This window comes from Eptatretus burgeri, chromosome 9 (genome assembly GCF_056783735.1).
Source record: "Eptatretus burgeri isolate ZD-2024b chromosome 9, Ebu_testis_v1, whole genome shotgun sequence".
NCBI lineage: Eukaryota > Metazoa > Chordata > Myxini > Myxiniformes > Myxinidae > Eptatretus > Eptatretus burgeri.
In genome coordinates this window covers 104,541,194-104,554,388 of record NC_140969.1, presented here as the reverse complement: position 1 = coordinate 104,554,388, position 13,195 = coordinate 104,541,194, and the positions used below count along the sequence as shown (strand labels likewise).

Below are 13,195 nucleotides of genomic sequence, written 5' to 3'. Positions count from 1 at the left end.
CAGATCAAATTCGATGGATGGTCCTATGGATATTGACGATGTTCGTCCAACATCGGTTGTAAGTCTGTTAACGATGGACCAAGATTGCAATGACGTTGCAACATTCTCCCAATTATCAAATTGACATTGGACCAACAAAATGACCAATGACCAAGTTAGGACTGACAGGATGACCTGGAGGTACACTCTAAGCTGTCTCACCTGGGTGTGAATTCTCACCGAGATATGAACTGTCATCCCGGTGTCTCGCAGGCAGGTTGAGTCAATGTGTGCACCGTCCATCGGATGGACCTTAAACGGGCGTCCCATCTGTCAGCATCCGTTGATGGATGTTAAAGATCCCGTGGTGTCCTTCGCGTAGAGTAGGTGAGCTATCGCCGGCACCGTGAACAAATTACAAAATCCTGGCCGAACCAGCAGAGGGCATTGCAGCAGCACAGCCGCAGCCACAGCCAATAACGCTACCTCGCAGCCTTGTGCTGCATCGGAACGAAGAAGAATCCCAAAAGCCGTCACCCTACTTATGGTTGTTCAAGTATTAGGTCGATCATCAAAAAAAATTACATCTACTGTATATATCATCTCATCATTAAGTTGAAGAAGATGGAGATCGTGTAGAATAATGATGTAGAATACTGTGACATGAATAAAGTGTGCCAATGATATTCTATATCCATTATCTTGGTTGGATGGCAGAACATTTGGGATGACCCTCATCGAAGTAGCCTGGGCATGGCGTCCCAGCATTCCATCCGAGTTTGCAAAATCTATAACAAGCAGGTGAGGCAGTTTTATAGATGTCATTCGGCTGGTACATAATCCATGTGACGCTTTTGTCACATGGATTACACAAAATGTCAAACAATCCTCGCAATCTTACTGCCAAAATTTTGGGGGCAACCCACCCATAAACCTCCCTCGACCCCGACCTTTTTTAATTTTTTTTTTATGTTGTGAACAAACTTTGGTACATACAGGGTGATGAAGGTGATGGTCATGTTTGATCAGGATTGCATGTGTAGTTTCTGAGAAGAAAGCAAATACCTATTTTGGAGGCAACCAAATGTGCAATCGGGATGAATGTCGAGCCAAAGTTCCATAAAACTACAGGTTCGTTTTCCGGTTCATATTCCGATTCGTGTTCAAAATGAAACATTTAATTGAAATCGAGTTGTTCCTCCATCATAAACTGACTTTTATGGACAGACAGACAGACAGACAGACAGACAAAGTAAACCAATTGCTTAACCCCACTCTTCACTTCCCATGCGTGGGGGAATAAGAAGGCATAAGTGAATCACTTTAGTACTCACAGTGGAGCCGAAATCAACAAGAAGTGTCTGCACAACCCAGGGCAAGCCCAAGCCTATGAGGATGTCGAAGATGTTACTTCCATTGGAATTCGATACTGCCATATCTCCCATGCCTGCATTTTCAGGAGGGTAGGAAAGAACACATGAAAGTCTAATATCAGGGCAAAAACAGAGTGTGACTTGAAACAGGTTGGTTCCTAACGGTGATATACGAGTTTGTTTTTCAGCCACAATAATTTGATTTCTTCTTCTTTGTTCATATGCAGCATAAGGTTGCAGGGTAGCATCATTGACTGAGGGCACGGCCGTCCCGCTGATGCAATGCCCTCTGGAGGTTAGGACAGGAATTTGTAATATGGCCAGGGTGCTGGCGATACTCTCGCCTACTCTTTGCGAAGGACAGCTATGGGATCTTTAACGTCCACCGACAAATGCAGGCAGATGGGACTCCCATTTCACGTCCATCTAATGGATGGCACACACATTGATGAATCACCTTTCCTGTGAAACATCGGGATGACAGTTTATAGCTGGGTCGGGATTCTAACCCAGGCGAGACAGCTGAGAGGAGGTGAGTGTGCATACCTCTAGAGTCTAGGCCATCCTGTCAGCCAAATAAGTTGAATAAGAAAACTAACTAGAACTGCCACTTTATAACTGCTGGCAGTGATGACCGGGTACCCAGTCCGTCCGCCTTTGACACAACTGACACAACGTGAGACTTAAATCGTAGTCGCAAAGTTTCGCATTTATCGGATAAGCGGTGCCAGAGAAAACATTATTTAATGGTGATACAAACACAGGCCTGCTTCGAGACGGCGCGGAACAGACGAGTTACGAACCGGGCAGCACAAAGCGTTCAATTTCCTTATTACTGGCGACCAGATTCAAATAATTAAATAATTCTGGCTGCCAAACCACACGGCCGATCAGGTTGAAATTTTAAACTTTTGTTTCCCATGTAGCCTAAATTATAAATATGAAGTTTCGCATATATAGAAGTAGTGGTTCCAGAGTAAACATGAATTAATATTTATCCTTCAATCTAAGATGGCGGCCAAACCATGTGACTTGTGACCTCATAATTTTACCATGTATGCAGATGTCATGGAGGATGACAGACGCATATTTTCGCTTCGATAGGTTAAGCAGTTCCAGAGAAAACATTATTTAATATTTTTCTTAAATTCAACATGGCTGCCAAACCATGTGACCTATCAATTAGAAATTAACAAACTTGTATTCCCTACTCATGTGCAATAGGGGTGTGAAGTTTCCTTGATCAGATCAGGTGTTCTGGAGAAGAAGATGTTTGAATGTTTTAAGGTAAATTCAAGATGGCCGCCAAACAATGTGACCAATCAAGAACAAATTAACAAACTTGAGAAAGGACCTCATGGGGAATATATGTGTGAAGTTTCGGCTTAATCTGTCTTGCCTTTCTGGAGAAGAAGATTTTTAAAATTTATTCATTTTCAATCCAAGATGGCTGACGAACCATGTGACCTATGACATCAGAAATTTATATTCTGCTTCCAACTGGGTATTGGAACACGTTTGTAAAGTTTCGTGTTAATCGGTAAAGGTGCGTTTTTCTATCCAAGATGGCCGCCAAACCATGTGACGTGTGATGTCATAATTTTTACCATGCGTGCATACACGATGGTCGATGATAATTACAAATTTTCGATTCGTTTGGTTCAGCGGTTCCAGAGAAAACATTATTTAATATTTTTCTTAAATCCAAGATGGCGGCCAAACCGTCTAACGTATCAATTCGAAATTAACAAACTTATATCGCCTACGTGTCCCGAATATAGTTCTGAAATCTCCCCTTCATCCGACCAGCGCTTCTGGAGAAGAAGATGTTTGAAGGTTTTAGGGTTTTTTCAAGATGGCCGCCGAACCATGTGACCGATCAAGAACAAATTAACAAACTTGAGAAAGGACCTCATGGGGAATATATGTGTGAAGTTTCGTCTTCATCTGTCTTGCCCTTCTGGAGAAGAAGATTTTTAAAATTTATTCATTTTCAATCCAAGATGGCTGCCGAACCTTGTGACCTATGATATCATAAATTTAAAATCTGCTTTCCATCGTCGACCCGAACAAGTGTGTGAAGTTTCGTAAATCGGATAAAGTCTATTTTTCTATCCAAGATGGCCGCCAAACCATGTGACTTCTGAGGTAAAAATTTTTTACCATGTATGCAGACTTGAGGGAGGAAGGCACTTGCAAATTTTCGCTTTGATGGCTTATGAAATACCAGAGAAAACATTATTTAATATTTTTCTTAAATCCAACATGGCGGCCAAACCATGTGACCTATCACTTTGAAATTAACAAACTTGCATCGCATACATGTCATGAATATAGTTCTGAAATCTCGCCTTCATTGGACCAGCGCTTCTGGAGAAGAAGATGTTTGAAGGTTTTAAGGTTTTTTCAAGATGGCCGCCAAACCATGTGACGTATCAACAACAAATTAACAAACTTGAAAGAGGACCTCAGGGGGAATGTGCCTGTAAAGTTTCGCCTCAATCTGCACAGCCGTTCTGGAGAAGAAGATTTTTTAAAAAAAACACAAAAAAACAAGATGGCGGCCGAATTACGTCACTGATGACGTCAAAATATTTTTTTTCTACGATGAATTTTTGTGTAGATGATGCTCAAGAAATTTCAAATTTTTGCCATGTGGCGTTCTACTTGACGAATTTTTACTGGGATACCTCTTCACTGATGACGTCACGAAAAATCACACGTATACCTGAGAGGGAGCTTGTTCAAATGTATCAAGCGAAATTTTTTTACACTAGAAGGTTTCCGAGATACAGAGGTCCAAAGTTGATCTGTTTTTTCAAGATGGCGCCCGTATCACGTGACCTATGACGTCATAATTATCAATTATGTATGCTATCAAAAAAGATACATATTTGATGAAAATTTTGTGTCGATTGGTCTTACCATTTCTGAGAAAATGGCATTTAAAGCGAAAAAATTTGGAAATTTTGCAAATTTACGGCGGAAGAATAATAATAATAATAATGCGTAATAATAAACAGAAGAAAAACAATAGGGTACCCTGTACTCACAGGGTACCCTAATAAAAGTTTGCTTATATTTAATTACCATGGCTAGGTGATCAAAATTCTTGAGAGGTTCAGAGCACTTACCTTGCTTGGCAACAATGAGGCTGGCCATGCAATCAGGCACGCTTGTCCCTGCAGCGAGGAAGGTGATGCCCATGATAACATCTGGAATGCCGAAAGTGTAGCCAATAACTGTAACCTGAAAGCCACCAACAAGCAAATGCATCAGCTCGAAGTATGACCTGACTGGAATCAATGTGAGCAGTGTTGATACCACATCCGAGGCTGCCCAATTATCTTCAGTGTTGAAGGATTTAGATTCCATTACATCGAGCAGAGCCCAAGGCAGCTAGCTCGGAATGCGGCGCCCACGACAAAAAATTTACAGACATTTCACAACATGACATTACTAAATGATGGTAAAATCATGCAGATACATCAACTAGACGCTTGTTGAGAGCACAGTTAAATCAAGAGTGGCATGCACGAAAACATTCACTGAGATGCCTGCATTGATCATGTTCACTGTTTGTATTAGCCTGGCAGGATACCATAGTGGGGTCACACATACTCACCTTAAAGCGGTCTACCATGGGTTTGAATCCAGACCCAGCTACAAATTGTCATCCCACAGTTTCACAGCCAGGGTGATTCAGTTGTGTGCCATCCCTCGGATGGACGCTAAACTGCGCGTTTCATCTGTCGGTATTAGTTGGATGTATCTTGCAGATCCCATGGTGTCCTTTGCGAAGAGTTAGGTGAGCTATCATTGACATCATGAACAAATTACAAATTCCTGCCCAAACCTACACAGGGCACTGCATCAGCCACACCCTCAGCCAATGATGCTACCCCACAGACTTGTGATGCATCTCTCTTCTAACTATCTATAATTACAGCAATGTGTGTGTGTGTGTGTGTGTGTGTGTGTGTGTGTGTGTGTGTGTGTGTGTGTGTGTGTGTGTGTGTCTGTCTCTCTGTCTGCGACCGCCGTTTTTCGACACCCACCGGTCCGATGTGATTGAAACTTGCCAGGAATATTGCCAGGGACCCGCGGATGTGCCTTTTCAAGGTTTGATATTAATCGGACAAGCGGTTCCCAAGTTACGGCCATTTTATTGCTTTTTTCAGTGTTGGAAAGGTGTATATATCGCAACTGAAGTGTCGTTCCACCTTATCACCTTATCATGCCATTTTTTCCCAAAGATATCTCAGAATAATGATAACAGCATATGAATAATAATAATAATAGCACAATAATTAGCAGTAATAAAAAGAATAACGTGATACAATGACCAATGTCTGTCAACCAATAACAACCGATATATTGTCTGTCAACCAATAATGACCAATAACGTCTGTCAACCAATGACAGGACACGGTGCTATGACATCACAAATGATGTCACAATGCTCCCTCTTGTTTTTTTGATATGATGTCACAATTGACTCTGGGACCTGAGTTTGTGCCTTTTCAAAGTTTGATATCGTTCTTCTTCATCCGATTCAGCTGCTTCCCAAGGTTTGAATTAATTGTTGTGCTTGGTAATCATTTGTGAATATATTTACAGAGGGGTGAGAGAGGAGGGTGGAGAGAGGAGAGACGAGAGAGGAGGGCGAGAGAGGGGGGGAGAGGAGGGAGAGGGGGGGAGAGGGGGCGAGAGAGAGGGGGGCTTCACAATTCAAGAGAGGGGAGAGAGGAGGAGCGAGAGGAGAACGGGAGGGGGTGAGAGAGGGGAGAGTTATATAGATAAATTATCAATCTATAATTATAGATAGGCAAGAGAGAGGTGGCGTAGGTGGCCCGCACTAGTAACAATAAATGTCAGTGTGTGTGTGTGTGTGTGTGTGTGTGTGTGTGTGTGTGTGTGTGTGTGTGTGTGTGTGTGTGTGTGTGTGTGTGTGTGTCCTTCATAACTCCAAGACCATGAAACTTATGTACACGTACATATATATATATATATATATATATATATATATATATATATATATATATATATATATATATATATATATATATATATATCAGACACACCTGGCTATAATGGTGAGCATTGCCACAGATCGTTTCACACAGTAAAACCGCATTTTTTTTTGTATACCTCGTCGAGGCTCGTCTGAGAGCTAACACACAACACACAGCAAGGGGGCATGAGACAAGAGGGGTGGGAAGAGGGAAGGACAAAGCAGTGGGAAACAGAGACATTAGGAGATCTGTGGAAGGGAGAGGGATGGGGCGGGGAACACGGGGTCTACAAGATGGACACTGCAGGGACTTTCAAGAAGGAAAGCAGGGAATTTGAAGGAGGTGGAGTTGGGGTGGATTAACGGGGGTCAAAAGGTCATGGTTTTGGATGGGGGAACATAAGAGGTGGTGGTGAACAGCTGCTTTGAAGGCTGGAGGAAAGAATGGGATTGAAGAGTTTGGGAGTCGTGATTTTGGTAGTTTTAAGAGAAGGGGGTTGCTGGTGGAGGTTGAGCGCAATGTGGAAATATGGTGGGGACATATCGCAGACAGAGCAGGGGGGCAAGACCGGAGAGGAGACTGCAGAAGACAGAAAGACCAACGACCTGCCTGCAGTGAGAGAGTGAGAGGCCCAAAGACTCGGCTTCATCACGGGAGATAACAATGATCCTAAATGCCTTGGTTTCCACAGTGTGGAGTTGAGAAAGGTGAGAGGCAGGAGCACCAGCCCAGAGGGGAGAGCAGTACTCCATCAGGCTGCGGACGAAAGCTTTGTTTGTGGTCAGGAGCTCAGGTGGGCCAAGGAAGGACTTTGCACAACGGAGGATTCCCAGTCAGCGACTGGCATTGGAGGCCAGCTTGGAAATGTGGCTTTCACAGGAAAGATCATGGCAGATAGTGAGACACAGAAGCTTGAGTGAAAGGACTTCTTTTCCAAACGGTCCTTTCGGAGAGACAGAGTGAGAGCGTGAGATTTGTTCGGATTGAAATACATGTTCCACGTGTTAGCCCAGTTTGTGATTTTACCCAGATCTGCAGAGAGAGAAAAAGCTGCTGCTTGCCGGTTTGGGGGATGACAGATGGTACGGCAGAGGGTGAAGTCATGAGCAAAGAGATAAAGAGGATTTTTCAGAGAGTGGGAGAGATCATTGATGAAAACCAGAAAAGGAACAGGGCCCAGAACACTGCCTTGAGGAACTCCAGCCTGGACAGGAAGAGGGGATGAAAGAACTCCATTTAGGGCCACACGTTGACTGCGACAGGAGAGGAAGCCTGCGAGCCATGAGTGGAGATGGCCTTGGATACCATAGGAAGACAGTTTGGTGAGCAGGGCAGGGTGCCAGACTGTGTCAAAAGCACGTGATATGTCTGGGGATATGGCTCTGATTTCATGTCCGGCATCGAAGACCTCCATCCATTGTTGGGAGAGCAGAAGCAGCATATCCAGGGTAGAGTGACCTGGTCTGAAACAAAATTGATGATCAGAAATCAAGCCATTGGAGAAGAGGAAGGATTTAATGCCTAAAGCGAGGATGGATTCCATAACCTTGCTGATGATTGGCAGAAGGCTGATTGGTCTGCAGTTGCAGGGATCTGTTTTTGCACCTTTTTATGCAGGACAGTAATGTTAGCAGATTTCCAAGCAGATGGCAGATGACCTTGGGCAAATGAGAGGGTGAATAGAACAGAGAGAGGTGAGCAAGAGCAGAGGAGCAGGTTTTTAGGACACGTGGGCTGATGCCGTCTGGACCGGTTGCAGAATCTGAGTCGAGGTTTGACAGCAAGCTCTCCCCCTTGTCAGGAGAAAAGGACACAGAGTCCAGGGACAGTTGGGTGTGACTGGGTAAGATGGGTAGAGAAAGCGATGGGTTTTGGACACAAGATTTCGATGCAAACACCGAGTATCGGCATTCAGCCTTTTCACGTGCGGTTTCAGCAGTGCGGCCATTTGAGGTAAGGGAGGGGATGGAGGGGGAACGTACACCAGATACGTATTTGATTAGATGCCACCAGGATTTGGAGGAGGGAGAGACGTTTGAGAGTCCAGACTTGAGATTGGAAAGATGTTGTTTTCTGGCTCTCCTGAGGGTGGATACACACTTGTTACAAGCTTTATGGAAGAAACTGAGATTGCCCTCAGTTGGGTTTTTACTTTCCATGAGGCAAAGGCAAGTTGTTTCAGGAAAATAATCCGTAATCCACATACATATTCTATACATACACGACTGGTCAAAAGTTTTAGAACACCCGCATTTTTCCAGTTTTTACTGAAATCTAAGTAGTTCAAGTCCAGTGGATAACCTGAAATGCTACAAAACTAAGTGGTAAACTGCCAGAGGTTAAAAAAAAGTTTAGGTTACCAAAAACTGAAAAATAATGTAAATTTCAGAGTTGTTAAAAAAGGCCCTTTTCAGGGAACAAGTAATGGGTTAGCAACTACAGCTGTTCTGCAGCAATGGAAGTAAATTAAGCCTTGGAAGTTGATGCAAACAATTCCTCCATGTGTCCAACTTTTGTTGATTACTTACAAACCCTCTGTCTGTATAAAAGCAGTGTTGGAACAGACTGTGTTGCTCCACCCTCTGAAGCATTATTTGGACAATATTTCACTGCAGGAATTAGTATATGGCTATCATAATGGTGAGCAAAAGACAATTAACAAACGAAGACTGACAGACCATTATAACCCTGAAAAGTGTAGGTCTTTCCTTGAGAGAAATTGCAAAGGAGGCCAAGGTGTCAGTGAGTACAGTTTCCTACACCATCAAAAGGCACTTGGAAACTGGAGGAAACTCTGACAGGAAGAGGTCTGGCAGACCCAAAGCCACAACACAATCAGAAGACAAGTTTCTGAAAGTCAACAGCTTGCGTGACAGGTGGCTCACAGGACAGCAGCTTCAAGCACAGCTTAACACTGGTCGAAGTAAGGAAGTCTTAGTTTCAACTGTGAAGAGAAGACTTCGAGCTGTAGGTTTGACAGGTCGAGTGGCAGTAAGAAAGCCTCTGCAAAGATGGCAAAATAAGAAAAAGAGGATTGCTTGGCCATGAAGCACTGCCAGTGGATGACTGAAAACTGGTAGAAGGTCTTATGGACCGATTAATCAAAATTTAAAATCTTCGGTTCATCACGCAGGGTTTTTGTACACCGTGGAGTAGGTGAAAGGATGGTTCCTCAGTGTGTGACACGAACTGTCAAACATGGAGGAAGAAACGTGATGATCTGGGGCTCCTTTGCGGGATCCAGAGTCGGCGACTTGCACAGAGTGACTGGCACCCTAAACCAAAATAGCTACCACAGCATTTTTCAGCACCATGCAATACCCTCTGGTCTATGCCTAGTTGGTCAGGGGTTCATCCTCCAGCAAGATAACGACCCAAAACATACCTCCAGGCTATGTCAGAACTACCTTAGAAGAAAAGAACAAGACGGAAGGCTTCAAATCATGGAATGGCCAGCACAGTCTCCAGACTTAAACCCCATCAGTAGGGTGAATATACTGGTTCTGGCTCACTTTTCCCCATGTAAATGAATGGGGGATTTTCAGCGATTCATATTTTTTTTCCCTAAAAATAAACCCCCTTTTTATCCCAAGGTATATTTATTTGTCTCCCCTTTTAACCTGGGGACACTTTTTTTTTCAAATAGTCCATACAATAAGATAAAGATTTGTTGAAGGTGATTCGAAAGAAATATCTAAAACGTCTTAGCCTCGGGACACTCTTTATCAAATAACCGATGCATATTGTTTAGCTCACTCATTGAACCTATAAAGATTTGTTCATTCTCAAATTCCTTCAATAGTTTAATTTTCTTTGCACAATAATCCCCATCTAAAATATTGAAAAACAAAACATTTGAATCTTTATATTTTTTAAGATACCCCTTTTGTGCCATTACGAAATGATAAACTTCTCTTAATGCTCTTGTTTGACCACCTCCTGAGCCACATATCATTTTGAGATTATAGTAAATTGTTTTTTCATTGTTCAATTGATAACCATCAAAGTTTTCAGTCCATTCACGGATATTCATTTTTTTCTTTACATCCTCTAACTTACTACTTTTTAAATTGATTCGCTTATTTGTTTTATTTACCTTTGTTTTAGTTATTTTTTCAATAAGACTTATTTGATATTTTTCACATTCATTATGTTTTCCATTTATATACCAAGACTGAGATTTTCTCCACTCTTTAGTTTGATTAATACTTGGCTTGACCATTTATATATTGCAAAAAAAACGCGGCGGTAGCCCTTAAAAAACCCTAACCCATCTTCTCATCGTTAAAACACAATCTATTCTATTCACTCTATCATACAATATCCATATGGAACACAATCTATTCCATTATCTAAAATAAATCTCTTATCATCAAAGGCTCCTAATGCCTTTTTATTTACTTCTTCACTATATATGTTATGTTTATAACTTCTTATTGTATTCATTTTCCTATATTCTTCTTTCTTATTCATCAAACAATTATAATAATTTCTAAAAGTTATTGATTTCTTTATTACATATTTCTTTATTCCCTTTAACCTCTTATCAATCTGATCACCATACTTATAAGCATATGCCTTTGCTCTCAATCCAATAAACTCACTCATTACTTTTCCACCCAACTCATCCTTAAACTTACCAATAACCTTTTCATTCTTTTTGGAAAATAACTCACTCTTCTTGCTGAAATTACTTGTATCATATACTCCAATATTTTTCTTCATATCTTAATAAACATCATCAGTTTTTATATCTAGGATAAAACTATCAGTGTCCATATACAACAATGAAACATTTTCACCATACTCTTTCTTTAAGTCATTATACAAATAATCATACATCAATATCTTTGATAAATCAAGAACTGCTGTTCCAATATAAATTGGTTTATCCATTACAATATTTTCCTTTTTCATATGAATTGCAGAAAAGTTCTCTGAAAAAACCTCTTCTCTCTCAAAACTTGGTTTATTTATCAATCTCGAAGCTTCTTTCCAAGATGTTGCGAATCTAATGTTTTGCCTGTTTCTAACATTTTCCATAGTCTTTCCAAATACAGCATTATTCATTAATTTATAAAAGTCCCCTTCAAATTTTACTTTTGTATTTGCTCTCATATCTGTATTGAATTGAATATACTTTTTCACCCAAGGACTTTGTTTAAATTTTAAAACTCTATGAATTTTAGCTACTCTCAATCCTTCTCTCAAAAACTGTTTTAAGCTTCTCTGATGCAAAACATATCCCTCTTTATCATAGAATGTTGTTAATAACTTTTCTGTTGATTTGCCTTTAATATTAAAACTTTTATGATAATCACTGAACCATTCTTTCTTTGGGGTTTCTTTCTCACATGCAAAAGGAAGGTCTTTATGCTTATTATGAAGATCACTCGGGTACCTCAAATCAACTTCAAAATAATAACCTTCTTCTTCGTCATTCAATTCCTCTTGAGAAGAAATAACAATATTCATCAAAGCCTTTTCATAATCCTTTTCTTCCACCCACTCTAATTTACCATAAGGCAGAGATTGAGACATTGCCCATCCATACAAATTATTAGCATCAAAATACATCAAATAATTACTATCTTTTTCACTATCATAATTTGGAAGATATTTATTATTTGCTTTAGCATATCCTTTTGAACATACTTGTGATATTCCACCTCTCTTGGACTTCTCAATCATCAAAAGCATATCAACATCACTGATTAAATCTATATCTTGTTTTGTCATTTTCAACATTGCACTCCAAGCTAAACCAGGAGCAGTGAAATAGTGGGCAGGATCTAATCCATAACAATTTTTATTATGACAGAGTGATCTAAAAGCTTCAAACACATCAGCTAACAATAAAACATCTGTTTTTAGATATAAATCATGATATTCTCCAAGGTTCTTTATCTTAAATATTTTCCATATTTCTTGTGCGTGTTTATATTCCTTATCACTTATCTCTTCTTCATAAAGGTTATTATAGAAACTTTCTTTTGAAGGAAGTTGTGTTTCTTTAAATCTCATAAATGAATCCATATAATCATAAGGATAAATTCCCTTACTTGTAAGAATTTTCTCTTTACTTTGAATTTCATTCCTTGTTTGAATTTCCTCTCTCGTGAGAATTCCTTCTTTAATCAGAATTTCATCTTTAATCTGAATTTCCTCTTTAGTAAGAATTTCATTCATTGTTCGAATTTTCTTTATAATTAGAATTTCATCTTCAGTTAGAATTTCTTCATTAATTTCCTCATTAATTAGAATTTCCTCTTTACTTTGAATTCTGTCTTTAATCTGAATTTCCTCTTTAGTGAGAATTATACATACATATATATATATATATATATATATATATATATACATATATATATATATATACATACATATATATATATATATATATATATATATATACATATATATATATATATATATACATATATATATATATATATATATATATATATATACATATACACATATATATATATATATATATATATGTATATATATATATATATATAAAAACTGACACCTCCCATGCTCCTCTGCTGCTATAAAGACAGCAGAAACTGCTGCGTAAAGCAACCAAGAAAGCCTACGCAAGTTAAGTGCTTTGCTGTATCAAACCCTTCCCAGAGTTCTTCCACAGGTATAAAGACATTCACAAATAGTACACAAATGAGAATGCTGATGCTGCACACCCCTCAGCTGCGAAACCGGTTTCATCGCTTATTGGCGAATCATCAGCGACAGCGCAGACAGCGATGCTGACCAATGAGGCTCCCAAGCATGCACCACGTGCAAATGTCAAAAGCAGTCAATATA

General features: G+C 40.0%; 1 protein-coding gene across 4 annotated transcripts in view; it reads right to left on the bottom strand.

Annotated features, from left to right (window-relative positions):
• Nucleotides 1–13,195, bottom strand: part of SLC24A4 (solute carrier family 24 member 4) — a 178,312-nt gene that overhangs the window by 16,519 nt on the left and 148,598 nt on the right. For all 4 annotated transcript variants that reach the window (XM_085896455.1, XM_085896456.1, XM_085896453.1 and 1 more), the window contains 2 exons: nt 4,487–4,601; nt 1,314–1,426 (listed from right to left, as the gene is read on the bottom strand). In XM_085896455.1, coding sequence (XP_085752581.1) covers nt 1,314–1,426; nt 4,487–4,601 — 228 coding nt within the window. The remainder of the gene's footprint in view (nt 1–1,313; nt 1,427–4,486; nt 4,602–13,195) is intronic.